The sequence below is a fragment of the Chiloscyllium punctatum genome, chromosome 12, assembly GCF_047496795.1.
Source record: "Chiloscyllium punctatum isolate Juve2018m chromosome 12, sChiPun1.3, whole genome shotgun sequence".
NCBI classification, from domain to species: domain Eukaryota; kingdom Metazoa; phylum Chordata; class Chondrichthyes; order Orectolobiformes; family Hemiscylliidae; genus Chiloscyllium; species Chiloscyllium punctatum.
In genome coordinates this window covers 32,301,426-32,320,059 of record NC_092750.1, presented here as the reverse complement: position 1 = coordinate 32,320,059, position 18,634 = coordinate 32,301,426, and the positions used below count along the sequence as shown (strand labels likewise).

General features: G+C 39.0%; 1 protein-coding gene across 2 annotated transcripts in view; it reads left to right on the top strand.

Moving 5' to 3' along the window:
- The window catches only part of dcp1a (decapping mRNA 1A), a 71,187-nt gene that overhangs the window by 47,639 nt on the left and 4,914 nt on the right, over nt 1-18,634 (top strand). For both annotated transcript variants that reach the window (XM_072582289.1, XM_072582288.1), the window contains exons 6-8: nt 68-190; nt 978-1,685; nt 6,905-7,117. In XM_072582289.1, coding sequence (XP_072438390.1) covers nt 68-190; nt 978-1,685; nt 6,905-7,117 — 1,044 coding nt within the window. The remainder of the gene's footprint in view (nt 1-67; nt 191-977; nt 1,686-6,904; nt 7,118-18,634) is intronic.

The following is an 18,634-nucleotide window of genomic DNA, read 5'->3' as shown; positions in this document are numbered from 1 at the left end:
CACCACTGCTAAAATATTAACAGTTGATTCAATATTGAATATAGTGTTTGACTTTTTTTCTTTTTAGACATGTCAACTTGGTGACTCAAGTATTTTATCAAGTTCTCCAGGCATACACAACTCTGTAGGCCTAGCAGTGAAAAAGTCAATAGACGAACCTACCTCCTCTCCAGCCCAGCACCACAGCAAGGTAGTTTTACTGAGTGATAATTTTAACAACAGCAATTTGGATTTGTAGAATAGCTGAATGTACTAAACATCCCAAGACACTATTCAGGAGTTTTATCAAATAGAACTTTGACACTGGGCCACAAGGATTTTTGGGATAGACGAAAGTGGGTTTAAACAAGAAATACCAGAGCTCAGAATTACTGAAAATGCATCTACCGATGACAGAGTAATGGAAATAAAGGAGGCCACAACTGGAGGAGTGCAGAGATCTTAAAGGGTTAAAGGACTGGAGGAAATGGGAAGACGTTGAGACCAAAGAGATTTGAAAACTTAAATTAGAGTTTTGAAGTTGAGACATTGCCAGGCTGAGAACCAATGTAAATCAGCAAGCACAAGAAAACTATGAAAATGGTCCTTCATGTGAGTTAGAATCAGACATCAATGTTTTGAATTACCTCCATTTTATTCAGGGTGTATAACCTAGAAGGCTGACCAGGTGCACTGAAATAGTGATCTGTCAAAATAAGAGGTGGATGAGCATATTAATAGCAAAAAACTGTAGAAAAGACAACATGCATTTTTGGTGATAGGCATGGAATCAAAAACCGATTTGCATTTCAGATTCTCTGATTTGTCTTGTCTGGTCACTCCATAAGAGTAGTTCTAGAACTAGAGAACAGCCTGTGTAGCAGGAACCACTGCCTTTGGTCAGTACTTAATTAGAGGAAATTTCTACTTCTCCAATAATTATGACAATGAAGATGTAAGCAAATATTTTAATACTGATTCTTTATTTCCTCTTTTAGCATATTCTTTCAGGTACCAAACATTTGACAGTAGAGGAGTTATTTGGAACACCTGTTTCAAAAGAGCACTTAATGAATTCTAACCAAGAAATATTATTGGCAACGCAGCCAGATACCAAATTAAGAAGTCAAAACTTAAGTTTGCTATTCCCTTATGAACATGCGACAGAACTTAAGCAGTTGGGAAGCCCAGAGAATCTGAATAACAAAATCAACTTTTCCCGATCAAATTACCAAGAAGATGCTGCACAAGTATTGATGACACCGGCTGCTCTCCAAAAATCTGATGTAAAAACCAATCCTTTGTACAATATTTCTGCCAGTCCCCTCTTTCAGTCTTCGCTAACTTTTGAAGCTACTTCTAATCAGAGTGTAGCCACCATCAACACTAATGGCCACAGTCAGAATTTGCAACAAGAAGTCAAAGCAGTATCACCACTGATGTGCCCAGCTTCTTCTGAAATAACATGCACTAACCAGAACCTGCCTTCAGGAAGTAATCCAACTCCACAGAACAGCACTGGTGAAAGAAGCACTTCAGATATTGGATCTCAAGGTCATGAGCTGCTTCAGAAACTCAAACTGACACAACAGCATGATCAGCAGCATCTCAGCAAACCATCATTAGCGGCCAATTTTTCTCCAATACTTGTTACACCAGAAAGCTTTAAAGAACCAAACGTAAGGACCACAGAAACTTCATTACAGGTACAAACTTTTGAAATGTCATTTACAGTTAATCTCCTGGGGTGCTGCAAACTAGGAATCAAGACCAAGTTCAGTACTGAAGTCAAAGGTTTCAAGAGTGGGTGGTCGGTTAGACACAGGAGGGCAAGGGAGAAGGTAGATGTCAAGAAATATCGTCAACTGTGCAATAAACTAGATTATTGCACTAAGTCATTGGCATAAAAGGAATCCAAATATTTGAATGCAAATGTGAAGAAACCTCAGTACCGTCTATGTTCAGTTACCCTTTTTCAGTGCAAAATTGACTAATGTTTGTTTTCCCAATCTATAATACGGGAAAAGATGGCGCCAGATTCAGATTGCTGATCCAATAGAGTATGGATACACGAAACAAGGATGCTTATCATCTGCCAAGCTTGTTATCCTGAAGAGACTTGCTCCTTCTGGAAAAAAAATTAAGACACATCACGGAATGCTACCTTTGTTTTTTTAAAGAAAACTTAGCAAAACTTTCAAACCACCTTGCTTTTGATATTACCCTAGCAGGCAATATCAAAATCTATTACCTAGTAGAAAAGCAAGCAAGGTTTTTGTGTCCTTTTATGATCTTAACCAATTATTTTACTTAAGGAATTAGTTAAGATTCTGAAGTTAAATGTGATCTAGTTGAATGTGTTAAATTGACAAACACCAGAGAGCATATGATGGGTATAGCCAATTGCCAAAAAGTTCTCATCCAGGATTTATTCCCTGTTACTAACCAGGTAAAACTGGGGGGAAGAAAAACATTCAGCCCAACTGTTTTATTTTCTTTTTATAATGAAATCCCACTATAATGAGTTCAAGTTGTTATCTTAGGCTAAAGCTTTAACACATGCAGTCCTGATTATTGGGAATCAATCAACTATAGTTCTACAAGATCAAGTAAGTAGGTAGGGTTTGTAATTTTATTGTTTATTCTTTAATTCATTTATTTATGGACTAATTTATTTTGTATGGGTGAAGCAAAGAGAAGAAGGATCCATTAGCTCCATTAAATTTATGCTAAAAGTAGAATTTGATTTATTGCTATAATATTTTTTAGAAGTTGTACTAATTACCTAATCATCAAATAGCTGCACCACAAATGGAATATTTCTGGTGTGCTGAATTCATGCAGGGTCTGCAAGAACAATTTTGGTAGTCACACTTCCCTACCTTTCACCTTGTAGCCTTGTAATTTTAATTCTTGCCAGACAATTAACCAGGACCCGTTTTAAAAGCCATAATCAAATATACTTTGACCACACTTGCTTGGACAGTGTATTCCAGATGCTAACTGTGTGTGGTGCAAAAGAAATTTGTCCTATTATCTCTACGTTTTGCCTTTAACCTTAAACCAGATAAGTTTCTCCCTACCTATCTGTGCAGACCTTTTTTCACAATTTCAAACAGCTCTATCAAATCTCTCCATCTTCTCTAAGAAGGTTCTCTAAATCTCTAATCTATCCTTTTGTAACAAAAGTGCCTCATCCCTGGAACCATTGTTGGAAATCATTTCAGCACCCTCTCTAAAGCCTTCTTACTGTAGTGTCCAGAATCAGAGACATTTCTCCAGTTGAGGCTAAATCAGCTTTTAATACGTTCATCTCAACTGCTTTCCCTTTGTATTGTATGACCTGATTGAAAAAGCCCAGGATCCTGTATACTTTGGCCACTTTCTTAGCCTGTCCTTCCACTTTCACTGATTTCTGTGCATATAACTCAATATCCCTCAGCTCCTATTACCTTCAGAATTGGATTATTTATTGCATTTCTTCATTCTTTCTCTCAATATTTTAATTTCATCTGTCAAATGTCTGTCCAGTTTACCAGCCTATGTCCTCTTAAATTGTACTTCTATTCCTGTAAGACTTCATGATATTTTAAAGTTCTGTCATCTTCAGATTTGAAACTATGCCCTGCATACCCATCATACCAAATGCTAGATCATTAATATAGATTTTCTGGAAACCTGTGGTCCAAATTCCAGTCCCTGGGGAATCTCCACTATATAACTTTGCTCAGGTCCCAAAATAAACTGTGTTCACTGATCTTCTGTTTACTGTAACTCAGCTATTTTTGCATCCAAATTGCCACATTCCTTTCAATCCATGGCCTTCAGCTGTCTGTGTCAACAAGTAGTAATGTGCCACTTTAATTGCCTCTTTGAAAATCCACGTGCAAAAACCACATACCCGCATTAACCTCCATGGTTTGTTTGTTACCTCAATAAAATTTGTTCACTGATTTATCCTAATGGGTCTGTGGTGGATTTCCTTAACTAATCCAGATTTTTCCAAGTGACACTTGACTTCTGTCCTAGATTATTATATGAAATGTTTTATATTGACTGGCTTTTAATTGTTGGGCTTATCTTTTCATCTTTTTGAATGACTGACATTTAAAATTCTCAAATCTGATTATGTAGGAGAATTGATTGATAAAGAGGAAGTATGGTAGGGATAAATTGTTTAAGTTGTTAGGCTGTCATAGTGAAGTGCAGCAAGAATCAATGCTGTGGTTACAGCAATTTATGGTTTATATTGATGCTGATTGTCATTGAGGAGAATAAACTAATGTGTCTGAGCCTGCTAGTGTTCCAAAGCTGACCAGGTTAAAAATCACAATGCTGGATTATACTCCACAGGTTTATTTGGAAGCACTAGCTTTCAGAGCAGCTCTCCATCAGGTAGCTAGCACCTGATGAAGGCGCAGCACTGCGAAAGCTTTTATTTCAAAGTAAACCTGTTGGACTATAACCTATGGCCCAAATTCCAGTCCCAAGTATAACCCTCCCTCCTCCAGGAAATGTTGACTTCTTCAGCTCCTGATGCTGCCTGGGTTGCTGTGGTCTTCTGGCTGCGTCCTTGTCTACTTTGGATTCTCTTTGCAGTTAATTTGGTCTCTAACGGTGTTCTAAAGCTAGCTGGGATTGTAAGTTGTGAGAAGGACACAATCTCCAAAAAGATGAGTGGAGTGCTTAGTGAGCATAATTATCGGAAAGTGTGAACTTAAGTCACTTTCGTAAGAATAGAAAATAGTTTAAAAGGCATGAAACCTCTAACTGTTGATGGTGAGAGGGGTTTGGGTATACTTGCACAGGGAATGTAATGTTAGCATGTAGATGCAGCAAGCAGTTACAAAGGCATATATCATGTTGGACTTTATTAGAAGAGGATGGAATACATGAAAATGGAAGTTATTTTATATTTTTATAGGGCTCATGTGAGTCCCATACTTTTTTTTTCTCTTTTGCCTATTTGACTACTGTTATACATGTTCAGGTCAATAATACATTTGATCAATGAAGCTATTGTTACAACATTAGGTAAACTCCTCTGCTAATTTAAACCCGACACAGAGAAGTCCATCTCGCGTTGTAATCTGTTAAATTTCAAGAGGCAAAGAACTAACCCAGATTTCACTACTTAAAGTAAAAATTCACAATTTTATTCGAAGTCCAACAGAGAACATTAAAACCACTATTTATACCTCATTTCTCTTAACCTATCTTTTACATACCACTCTACAATACAGGTCCAATTTTAAAAAAAAACCCAATTACATAAAAATCACATTTCAAACCCAGTCAGCTCTGTTGATGGTCATCTGTCATCTCTTCTGTCTTCTGCTGCACAACTTTTCTTACGGACAGGTACCTTTCAGTGAGCTATTTGGCTAGCAGTCTTTATTTGGTGTTGGCAGTTCTCTCCCTAACTCTTCAAAATGTCAGATCGTTTAATTGGTTTGATGTAATCAAAACACTAAATTCAAATTCGATTGGATTTTGGTATCTAGGGCATAATTTAAATTTACTGAATTTGAATTTGTTTTTGTTCCATAGTAACACACTGCCAACTACTTGTTTCAACCAAATGTTAGATTGTTTCCTTGTTCAGCACTTTGTGCTTTCAGTCATTCCTTGCTAGCTTCCCCCCTCTCTTGAAAGTACAATACACACCTAAACCTTCATAACACTATGAACTGCAATTACTCACTAATTCATCCCTAAACTGCTTTTACTGAGGGTGCATTGAATAATATGAAAAAATATAGTTGATTATAAACAATGAAATGAAATATGTAGTCAACTATTGTATTTGAGTTAACTTCCATTAATAAGAAAATAAACTTGATGTAGAGGTGTCTCAGGATTCTTGGGACCAGGAAGAATTTTGTAATGAAGTATTCTCCCATTATCTGATAATAACGAGTATCAGCATGAAAATAGAGATGCTTTACATATGGTGCTATGCAGTGAATCAAAACATGGCTATCCTTTTTGTCGGAGCATTCAGAGTTTCTGAAAAACTAGCTTTATCATCTGAATTTATGGGGCATTATGGTAATGAAGTTATTCCAGCTCTGAAACGTTATTGATCATTGACGCCTCTTATTTATATACTTGACTATGAAGAAAAAATATTGTTTAAATCCCAAATTCCAATAAACTGGGATTGTTCAATTCTGCAATTGTAATTCAAGAAAAACTGAAGCCTTTATTCAATGACAAGTCTTCATAACTTATTTGTAATAATATCCTGTGCATAGTTTGTAGCTTCTGTACAATTTTAAATCATTATGAGTTGTCTCTAAAACAAATGTAGTTAGTGGGCTTCCTCTATATGATGAAACAAAATACTTTAAGCAGTATTTGTACGATTTTAATCTGTTTACTCCCAAACCATGAAATTGTCTTTTTCTCTCACAGAAATTGCCAGACCTGAATTTTTAACAGCAATTTCTGTTTTTGTAGGAAAATGGTGCGTTTAGAACCCAAAATTTTGAACCCTGCATTAGCTTTGTATTTTTAAAACTGTAATTTGTAAAAGGTTTACTTCAGTCCCAATATGCACTGTAAAACATCAGTTGTTAATGTGTTCATTCTATTGACAAATTATGAAATAAGTATGGAAAAATTTAAAAACTCACTTATTCGGATGTTCAGATTTCATAAGCCAACTTGAAGAAAACATGGATTTATATTCAAATATTTGATCATCATTGCATTATTTTACTTCAGTTCATTGTGCATTTTGATTAGAATATTAGTAGGATTGGCCTGAAATCAGCCTAATCAGTTTTTTTGCTGACAACAAATGCATTTACAAGAAATACATGAAGATGCCAACAAAGAAGGTATAGGTTACAGGGTAGAATTTATCTTTCCAGCTTTGTCAGGTCACAAAATGTACTTAAATTTTGTTGTTCTTATGTAGGTGGTTCTCACACCAACTACCACCTCCTCAGTTGGTCCATCCATGCTTTTGTCTCCTGGTATGTTCAAGCATTCAACCGGAATGATTTCAGAAACTGAAAGGAAATACGGTTCAACTTCCCCTTTAACATTGGCATCAGAATCTCGATCTTCACCGCTACCAACTGTTCTCAGTAAGACTCAGCTTCAGGAAGCATTAACTCATCTAATAAAGGTAATAAAAGCCTTTTATATGAATGCACTCTATCTTCTTCAGTTGGCTTTTTTTTTAATGATAAGCAAGTACTATCTTGTTTCCTGTCATTTGTCTGTCTTCTGTAAACCTTATCAGGAATGTGCCACACAGGATGAAGCGTTCATATAAAAAAGAATGACTCTTAAGATGTGCATGTAAGGGCAATGTGGCAATTTTCAAGTGCCTATATAATACAAGAAATAGGTTATACACATTGCAGGGAAGTTAAAAGAAACATTGGTAGGTGGAAAGAGCAATGTGAAAGAGTTCTGCAATTGTATTTAAAGAAAAGCTGAATAAAATCTGAACTGGCATATTTTTGGTTTATTAATAAGAATAATATTCTAGGCATATTCTGTGGTTTCAACCTAATTGCATTTCATGGCATAGCTAAATTAATTTTAGCACAAACTCATTGGGATGAATGGCCTTCATCTGGGCTGAAAGTATTTTATCATCCGTTTTAATAATGGGCATTCTGTTGCTTCTGATTTATGCTCACTCCAAGCTCAACTCACTTAACATTACTTCATAACATAATGATGTGTTGCTGGCAAACATATAGCATCATATCTTTAATATTACTGCCTCTGAATTCATGCTGCTTAGGATTTCATCATTTTTCTAGCACCACTGTGTGGAATTCAAATATTATGTGTTATCCAATTTATGTTTAATATCCTGCACCCTGCACACAAAACTTTGCCGTTGGCAATTTGTGTAATGATTGTGAGAAACAGGATTGCCCAAGTCGCATAATCTATACAGACTTCAGTAAGGCGCTTGACAAGGTTCCTCATGAGAGACTGGTTAGCAAGGTTAGATCTCACGGAATACAGGGTGAACTTGCCATTTGAATACAGAACTGGCTTGAAGATCGAAGACAGAGGATAGTGGTGCTGGAGGGTTGCTTTTCAGACTGGTGTGCCACAAGAATCGGTGCTGAGTCCACTACTTTTCATCATTCATATAAATGATTTGGATGCGAGCATAAGAGGTATAGTTAGTAAGTTTGCAGATGACACCAAAATTGGAGGTGTAGTGGACAGCAAAGAAGGTTACCTCGGATTACAATGGGATCTTGATCAGATGGGCCAATGGGCTGAGTGGCATCAGATGGAGTTTAATTTAGATAAATACGAGGTGCTACATTTTGGAAAAGCAAATCAGAGCAGCACTTATACTCTTAATGGGAAGGTTCTGGGGAGTGTCACTGAACAAAGAGACCTTGGAGTGCAGGTTCATAACTCCTTGCAAGTTGAGTTGCAGGTAGTGAATAAGGTGTTTGGTATGCTTTCCTTTACTAGTCAGAGCATGTGGGAGTGGGAGTGGGAGTGGGAGTGGGACGTGTCGCGGCCGTACAGGGCGCCGGGTAGGCCACCTTTGGAATACTGTGCCCACTTCTGGTCCCCTTCCTATCCGAAGGGTGCTGTGAAACCTGAAAGGGTGCAGAAAAGATGTACAAGCATATCGCTAGGCGTGGAGGATCTGAGCTACAGGGAGAAATTGAATAAGCGGGGGCTGTTTTACCTGGAGTGTCGGAGGCTGAGGGGCGACCTTCTATAGAGAGGCATGGCACTTTATACAAAAGCATGAGAGGCATGGATAGGACAAATAGACAGTCTTTTCCTTAGAGAGCGTTTGTCCAGAACTAGAGGGCATAGGTTTGGGGTGAGAGGGGAAAGATATAAAAGAGACCTAAGGGGCAACGTTTTCACTCAGAGGGTGATGTGTGTATGGAATGAGCTGCCAGAGGAAGTGGTGGAGGTTGGTACAATTACAACATTTTAAGAGGCATCTGAATGAGTATATGAATAGGAAAGGTTTAGAGCGATTTGGGCCAAGTGCTGGCAAATGGGAGTAGATTAGGTTGGGATATCTGGTCGGCATGGACAAGTTGAATCAAACGGTTTGTTTCCATACTGCACGTCTTTGACTCTATGACAAGTATATGATGTAATACTCTCTCACTTCTATTCTTTTGATTCCAAGTTCCTGGCCACGTTAAAGGTAGAAAAGCCTAAGGCAGTTTATATGGGATGTTGTCAAAAGAAACTATGACTTTTGAATATCCTGAAAACTAGGTTTTTTTTTGTAGACTTCTTCAAATTCCCTGGGATCACTATTTAACATGACAGTCTTCCCCCAGCTCCAGCAGTGCTTGATTACTCTCTAATTCAGAAGAACACTTCTCGAACCATGATAAAATTATTCAATTGATCAAACTTGTTTGTACAAATTGTGTACTGTAAACATTATAACATTTATTTCACTTCCTGAGGCATGGTACGCAATGGCTCAGGTTCCCCACACACTGGTGTGTCAACTGGAAGGCCCTGCTGTACACAGAATTCAAAAGGTCCACAGAGTGGCAAGAAGCATCAGTGGGTACACAGATCTTCTGCACTGTTATTTTCTTGGCTTCCCATTGACAAGGTCCAACGTTTTCCTTCTTTCCACGACAAGAATGATCACTGGAAAACCCATCACCAAGATTTGCGTGCAAGGCATCATCCAGAAAGATTATCATTATCTTATTGAAATCACTCAGAACTCAGACTTCAGCATATGATTCTCTATTTTCAAGCTTTTTATAAGGTATTATCTACTCACCTTTGGAATTTCTTTGTGGCCAGACTAAGCTCCAGCTGTGAAAACTTGCTTTAGGTGTTTTCTGTATGCTTCGCCATTTAAGCTGTTTGAGACTCCTCTGTTGATCCCTCTTATCCTTGGTAGCAGCCTCATTGTACTGTCCAAATCTAGTACAACTAATTACAATAGCATTGAAATCTCCTAGAAAAGATTTTTGGTATAGAATTACATTTGACTGAGCATCCTAATTCCCAAGTCATATTTGAAAGCTCCAGAAACTTAACAGCCAATTTTGAATTATGTTGAAATTGACTGAGAATCTCTTCTTTTTGAAGCTGCTGGTGCCCCATCAGATCTGATGAAGATTCATCTAGTCTCAGTGCTAGCTTGCTTTCATTTCATGGCTGCTGCCTGACCTGCTGTGATTTCCAGCATCTGCAATCATTTGCTTGTATGTGGGATGGTGTTGACTGGGTTGGATTTGTCCTGCTTTTTGCGTACTGCTGGGGAATTTAATGATATTTAGTGCTTGCATCCATTTCTTGATGCACGGAATTGAATTTGGTGAAGACTTAGAAAAATGAGAGGAAAGGTGGCCCAACTATGGCTTACAAAAGAAATTGGGGATAATATTAGATGCAAAGAGATGTACAAAACTGCCAAAATAAAGATCAAATGTGAGGAATGGAAACCTTTTTGCAGCTCAGCAAAAGAGGATCAAAAAAGGGAAAATAGAGTATCACAGTAAAATTACAGGGAACAAAGAAACTGACCATAAAAGCTTAGCACAGGAACAGGCAATTTGGCTGACCGTGATGCCAGTCTAAACTAATCCCATCTGCTAGCACATGGTTCGTATCCCTCTATCCCCTGCCTGTTCATGCCTGCCTAGGTGCTTTCATCTCTGCTTCCATCACTTCCCTTGCCATCTACCACCCTCTGTGTAAAAATAAATACGAGCTTGCCTCGCTTTTAAACTTCCCCATTTCGCATTAAACCGAGACACACAGGTTTTTGATGTTTCAATGGGAAAAACCTATTATATTCCATGCTATCCATTCTTATGTTACATACCTCTTCTATCAGAACTTATCACCTAATGTTGCGGTTCTGTTCGCCAAGCTGGGAATTCATGTTGCAGACGTTTCGACCCCTGTCGAGGTGACATCCTCAGTGCTTGGGAGCCTCCTGTGAAGTGCTTCTGTGTTGTTTCCTCCCGTTGTCAGTTCCAGCTGTCCGCTGCAGTGGTCGGTATATTGGGTCCAGGTCGATGTGCTTATGGATTGAATCTGTGGATGAGTGCCATGCCTCTAGGAATTCCCTAGCTGTTCTCTGTTTGGCTTGTCCCATAATAGTAGTGTTGTCCCAGTTGAACTCATGTTGCTTGTCATCTACGTGTAGCTACTAAGGATAGCTGGTCGTGTTGTTTCGTGGCGAGTTGGTGTTCATGGATACAGATCGTTAGCTGTCTTCCTGTTTGTCCTATGTAGTGTTTTGTGCAGTCCTTGCATGGGATTTTGTACACCACGTTGGTTTTGCTCAGCCTGGGTATCGAGTCCTTTGTCCTGGTGAGTTGTTGTCTGAGCGTGGCTGTTGGTTTGTATGCTGTTATGAGTCCTAGTGGTCGTAGTAGTCTGGCTGTCAGTTCAGAAATGTTCTTGATGTATGGTAACGTGGCTAGTCCTTTGGGTTTTGGCATGTCCTGATTCGGTTGTCTTTCCCTTCGGCATCTGTTGATGAAATTGCGGGATATCCGTTTTTGGCGAATACATTGTAGAGATGTTTTTCTTCCTCTTTTTGCAGTTCTGGTGTGCTGCAGTGTGTTGTGGCCCTTTTTGATCAGTGTCTTGATGCAACTTCTTTTGTGTGTGTTTGGGTGGTTACTTTCATAGTTCAAGACTTGGTCTGTGTGTGTGGCTTTCCTGTAAACCTTTGTGGTGAATTCTCCATTCGGTTTTCTCTGTACCATCATATCTAGGAATGGGAGTTGGTTGTCCTTTTCTTCCTCTCTAGTGAATCTGATTCCTGTGAGTGTGGCATTGATGATCCGGTGTGTGTTTTCTATTTCTCTGTTTTTAATGATTACAAAGGTGTCACAACAACGAGCACCTGAGCTACAAATCTTCTCACAAATTTTGAACTTATCACCTAATCTTACCCCCATCCATGTCTTTTTCTTTGGTGAATACTAATGCAGAGTACTCATGAAGGACCTTTCCCACTTCCTCTGGCTCCATGCATAAATTCCTCCTTTTGTCCTTGAGTGGACTTACACATATTAGGGTTGTTAGGGAAAGAGTATAACACACTTTCGGATTCTCCTTACTTGCCAAAAAAATTTCATGGCTTCTTCTAGCCCTCCCAACATCTTGTTAAAGTTCTTTCTACTTCGCTAACAATCCTCAAGTGCCTTCAGTCTAGCTTGTCCATTCCATCCAGTCGTCCTGATTTAGCCTAGTCCCATTTGCCAGCATTTGACCCATATCCCTCAATCCTTCTTATTCATATCCTATCCAAATACCTTTTCAATGTTGTAATTGTACCCACCTCCACCACTTCCTCCAGCATCTCATTCCTTACACACACCACCTTCTGCATGAAAAGGTTGCCCCTCATTCCTTCCGAAATTTTTTTCCCCTCTCACCTTAAACGTACGCTCTGTAGTATTGGACTTACTTCATGCTATCCATGTCCCTCATAACTTTATAAACCTCTTTAAGGTCACCTCTCTACCTCTAACACTCCGGGGGGAAAAAACCCCAGCCTATTCAGCCTTCCCTTCTAACTCAAACTTTCCAGTCCTGACAATGTCCTTGTAAATCTCTTCTGTGCCCTCAAGTTTAACAACAACCTTCCTATAGAGGGGTGACCAGAATTGTACACAGTATTTCAAAGTGGTCTCACCAATGTCCTCTACAATATTACATCCCGACCCCTATACTCAGTGTTCTGACCAATGAAGACAAGCATGCCAAATGCTGCTTTCATGACCCTGTGTTCATCTTGTTTAAGTTTCCTAAACCTTACTAATGCTTTTTTTTTCTTTTTTAACTAACTATTCAATTTCTTTTGTCATCCAAGGTTTTTGAATCTTGTCATCCTTATCTTGTTTCCTCACAGGAACATGCCGGTCTTGAATTCTGATCAACTGGCCTTTTAAAAGGCTCCCGCGTGTTAAGTGTGAATTTGTCCTCAAACAGCCGATCCAGTCTAATTTCTCCAGCTCCTGCCGAATACTGTTGTTATTAGTCTTCCCCTAATTTTGCAGTTTTACCCAAGGACCAGTCTTATCCATAACTAACTTAAAACTTGCGGAATAGTGATCACTCTTGCCAAAATGCTCCCTGACTGAAGCTTTGAATACCTGACTAGTCTCATTCCCAAATACAAGGTCTAGTATAGACTGTTCCCTGGCAGGACTACCTACACGCTGTTTCAAAAGACCCTCCTGGATGGACCTAATAGATTAGATTAGATTAGATTACTTACAGGGTGGAAACAGGCCCTTCGGCCCAACAAGTCCACACCGCCCCGCCGAAGCGCAACCCACCCATACCCCTACATCTACCCCTTACCTAACACTACGGGCAATTTAGCATGGCCAATTCACCTAACCTGCACATCTTTGGACTGTGGGAGGAAACCAGAGCACCCGGAGGAAACCCACGCAGACACGGGGAGAACGTGCAAACTCCACACAGTCAGTCGCCTGAGGCAGGAATTGAACCCAGGTCTCTGGCGCTGTGAGGCAGCAGTGCTAACCACTGTGCCACTGTGCCTGCCCTTAAATTCTGGCTACTCTATCCCAACACTAAGGAAGTAGTGTCCCCAGTCCCTAGTCCCCAGTCACTATTGGGGAAGTTAAAATTCCTGACTACAACAGCACTATCTTAAATTTTTCCATCATCTATTTGCATATCCATTCGTCCATCCTCCAATGCCTACTGGAAAGCCAATAGTATATCCCCATCATACTGATTTGAACATTTATTTATTCCTAAGTTCTACCAATATGGTCTTGCTGGATGAACCCTCCAAAATGTGTACACACAATACAGCTGTGATATTCTCTTCAATCAGTAACATAACTTCCCCCACCGCTTTTTACACCCCTCTGTTTCACCTGAAATATTGAAACCCTGGAGTCAATTCCCAGTCCTGCCCTTTTCTGAACCAAGTTTCTGCAGTGGCTACAACGTTGTACTCTTATGTACTAACCTGGACTCAAAAACTAATTTGCCTTACCTGTTATACTCATTGCATTAAAATAAAAATACTTTAGACTGCCAGTTTCACTGTTTATTAACTTGGCCCTGCCGATTCTTCCTATTAGACTTCCAGAACTTTTCCAGAACATCACTCTGCACGCTGATCTACTACTGTTTCCCAACCCCTGCCACAGCATGTTAAATCCTCCCATGCGGCACTCGCACACTTTCCCTATCAGGATAATGGTACCTCATCAGTTTAGAGGCAACCCTTCCTTCAAGTACAGTCCCACCTGCCCTGAAAGTGATCCCAGTGATCCTAAAGCCCTCCCTCCTCAACAACTCTTTAGCTACATTTAATTGTATCTTCTTTGTACTTCTGGCCTCAGTGGCATGTGGCACAGGGTATAATCCAGAGATTACAGCTTTGCAGCTTCCTACCTAATTCTCTAAATTCCCTTTGCAGGATCTCTTCTGTCTTTTGTCCTTGTTTAGTACTAGTATGGACTATGTCTTCTGGCTACTTGCCCTTCCATTTCAGAATATTCTGTAAAAATGTGAAGGGAAAGGATTAGTAAAGACAAATGTACATTCCTTACAGTCAGAAGATTGAGAAATTGTAATGGGGAACAAAAAAATGTCAAATGGCAGAAAAATTGAACACCATTCTGCCTTCTCAAAAGAGGGCACAAATAACCTTGTGGAAATATTAGGGAGCCAAGGGTCAAGTGAGACTGCTGAATTGAAGGAAGTCAGCACTGGGTATTTTTACATGATTATGACCATGGACGACAATCTGCTTTTTTTTTGATGTGGAGGAGTCCGTGTTGGACAGGGGTGGGCAAAGTTAAAAATCACAACAGGTTATAGTACCAACAGGTTTATTTGGAAGCAATAGCTTTCGGAGTGCTGCTCCTTCATCAGGTAGCTGACAGCGCTCCAAAAGCTAGTGTTTCCAAATGCTTCCTCTCTAAGAACACTTGGGCACAAACATAGTTGCAGCAGAGGGGCAAGCAGTCTGATACAATATCCCCCTCCATTGCTTGCTGCCTGGGCCTATTGAGCGTCACCTTGGTCAGGCCCAGGAACAAACGCACAAGGTTTCCTCTGCTCTACCCACACCACACTGTGCCCAAAGATCAGGAATGTGGGGTAGAAATGCAACCAAAAGTAAGGAAATGCAACTGCCAAATGAACATATACATGAGTATACATACTCCACGCCACAAAATAAATAGTTGGGCTGATGGTCCATGAACACCTTAATCTACAGTTGCAGGGGACTGTTGTATGCAATAGCCGCCTCCTCCACGTCTCTCCACACAGAAAGTGGGATGCTGCCTGCATGGAGAGCATTCGACTGGAGTCTGCTGCCACCCAGTGGTAAAACAAAGTGCTAATACATAAGACTCTGCTCTTCTTTTATGTATCCAGAGTGCGATTACGCATCTCAACAGCTTTTCCCATTGCGAAATCACCTCTGGCAATTTTCACCACCAAACCAGCACCATTAAATCATGCTTATTTTCCAATTGAATCATTTCACATGCAATGCCTGGCAAGGACAGTGCAGATCAGCAAACGTGGGGAAAAAAGTTTCGGGAAAGAACACCGCTGCTTTTTTTTTCTTCCTTTTAACTTTTTTTCTTTTTCTCTATATAATTGGAAGTACTCTTGCACACAACTGATTCTTTTACTCTCCCCATCACAAAACCACCTGTTATTTTTCCATCTATTAACCACGACCAGTAAATTACCTGTGTTTCCAATTGAATAATTTACATGTGAAGCCTGTTGCGGGCAATGCAAACCATTGAAGGTACAGGAGTGGGGAGAGAACTCAATTGGCATCAAACCTGAAACTGTTCTTGTTGAACCTTAACAGCATCAGCATTTATAACACTGACAATCTGTATTGCTCTGTGGAAAGTATGGGAGAACAGAGACTAACGGAGTCAGTTTGAACATGAATGGTGTAATTGCCTCCTCTTGACTTCTGACATTGTTTGATTGTATCATTCAATCTGGCTAATTCCTTTTCTGGTTCCAGTGTTACATAAACCATCATATTTCATGAAATATTAAGTGTAAACTACAAAATTGCATATGACAAAATAAACATTTGGATATTTCAACAAGTGAAATGTTAAGTCCTTTATGTCGTACAATCTTTCAGTGAGCTCATGATTGTTATCAAATTGATGTTAACATGCAATATCCGGTATACTTGTAGTTGAGTTCTCTGCTTTAATAGCTCGTCCATCTTGTCTTGAGATACAAAGGTAAAGGTGATTTCAGTCACCAAGCTAAATTTGTCAGTCGACTGATAGGACTTCCAACAGATTAAGATGGTGCCGACTTATTATACAGCACCTTGTGTGTTGTTGAGATCTGCAGTGGTTTTTACTGAGTGGGTTATGGAGTTTTTTGAGCTTTGTTTTACGATTGTTGACTTAATATTTGGTTAACTTAAACTTGCTTTCCAGAATGCATAGCCATTTTCTATGTGTTCAGAAGCAGTAGGCCCCTTGAATGGTATTGTTGGATGACCACTAGGACTAACCTTTCATGCCTTTTTTCAAAATAATGAAATGCTTTAAAAAAATCAGCTGATCTCTTTTTGTAGAAGTGAATAGTCCTGTTCAACGTGGAATAATAACAAAGATGGAATGTCACTTTAAATGTAGCAAGCTTTCTGCTCTAAAGGCCATCATACACATTTTCTCAACATCCTCTTTCATTTGTTTATTAATAAGTACACATTTCTATTTTTTGAAAATAGTTCTTGAATATATGCATGTAAATTAAACCATAGTTGTAGTACAAATTGACTAAAACTATTAACAAAATAGTGAATGACTGGTGTTTACCATAAGAAGGTTGCAGTATCATGTCAAAGCAGCTGGTGACCAAAAAATGTTTTTATACAAGTTGTTTTTCTTTGACATAGCTGAAAAGGCCTGTTTGCCTGTGTTTATAGGGAGAACTGATCTGCTCAAGGGCAGGTCCGGTGCTCATTTTTGCACATTACATCAGGCATTTCCCTCTTAATTTGCCCATAACACCATTCACTTTCTCTCTCTTAGTATCCCCTTTTAATTGTTTATCCGTTAACAAAATCTGTACAACAAGTGCAAACACAGTGGTGACCATTGGGAAGAATGACTATGACTGTCATCTTAAAGCCATGGCACTTCGCTCTATGGTTTTCTTGTCTCTATTGCTTCTCCATGGTACAGAATAATTTTCGTTGAGACCATTCTATATCAATAACCCTTAACATATGTAGAAGATGGTTTATGGAGATTAAAAATATTTCTGTATCACAAGGACATACATTGTTCAAGATGAATTTTCTTCGAAATGTGAAGGAGGTTGAACCAATTTCTAAATACAGTGAAATCTGGTGACATTGGGCTGAATGGTCTTTGAGCATGAAATCTATGCCAGCAAGTTATTTGTATAAATCCGGATAGCTCTTGTGAGCTCGTCTTTTTGCATCGGGATAGAGTACTACAAATTAGTAGCAGTTTATGGTAAACATTCCTGGTAGCAGCAGAAACGACTAAGAAAATTCATCGTGGTTTTACATTAACAAAGTCAATATTGAAAATGTTAAGAATTGAGTTTTTTTTAAAAACTGAAAGAACTGCAGGTGCTGGATATCTGAAACAAAAACAGAAATTGTAGGAAAATCTAAGTCTGTTAGCATTTGTGAAAAGAAATTAGAGTAAAAGTTTTGGGACCATTGATCTTTCTTGGGAACCCTTTTATCTCCACGTGATTTAATTTTGTTTTTGGAATTAATGGGCTCTTTTTCCAAAGAAACTTAAGACCAAACCTTGACTTCAGGTTGCGTTGACATTAGAATTTAATCTGTTTTTTTTTAGATTATGCACAAGTTAGAATTCAATTATACAAAGACCTTGTGAAATTACAAATAGTCTTCTGGAAACTTAATTAACTATTTTACATTCACACTTGTCTCATTTCAAGAAGTTTATTGTCCCCAGTGTAGTGAAGCATGCCTTTCTGTCAGATGATTAATAATCCTGCATCTAAGCGTGAGTTGAGTTAGGAAGCTATTCAAAGAAACTTTGTGAAATGGGAGCACGGGAAAGCAACTGATGAGAGGTTGAATATGTATTGCTCTTTGTCAAAATCTTAAGTTTTTTTTAAATCACTCCAGCATAATAAGGCAGTGGTATATCATCCTTTCAAAATTTTTTTCTAATCAGTGTATTCAGATGTTATACCTCTAGAACAGGTGGGACTTAACCCAGACCTCTGAGTCCAAGAGGCGGGATTCTACCTCTGAGCCACGAATGTTCCTCAGTGGCTACTCAATTGCTGGTTTCGTCAAATAACAACGATCTGTGCATGACAGATTTATTTATTCTTGGTCAAGTTTTCAATATGACCTGCAGCTAGCTTGGACCAATGTTATTGTTAAAGATAATCTATTCTTCCCATGTGGCCTTCCACAATGTGTACTTTCTTCATGTCTACAGATGATATGAAAATTCATGATAAAACAATGTCTGGAACATAGTCGATGAAATGCCCAACTCCCTGGTGTAAACTTGCATCTCTATATGAATGCTTGTGACAAAATGCACTTGTAAAATTAAATCTCATGTCTCAAGCAAGAGATTTGTCTTTGTAGAATCACCTGAAGTGTTGGGGTGCAGTAGGA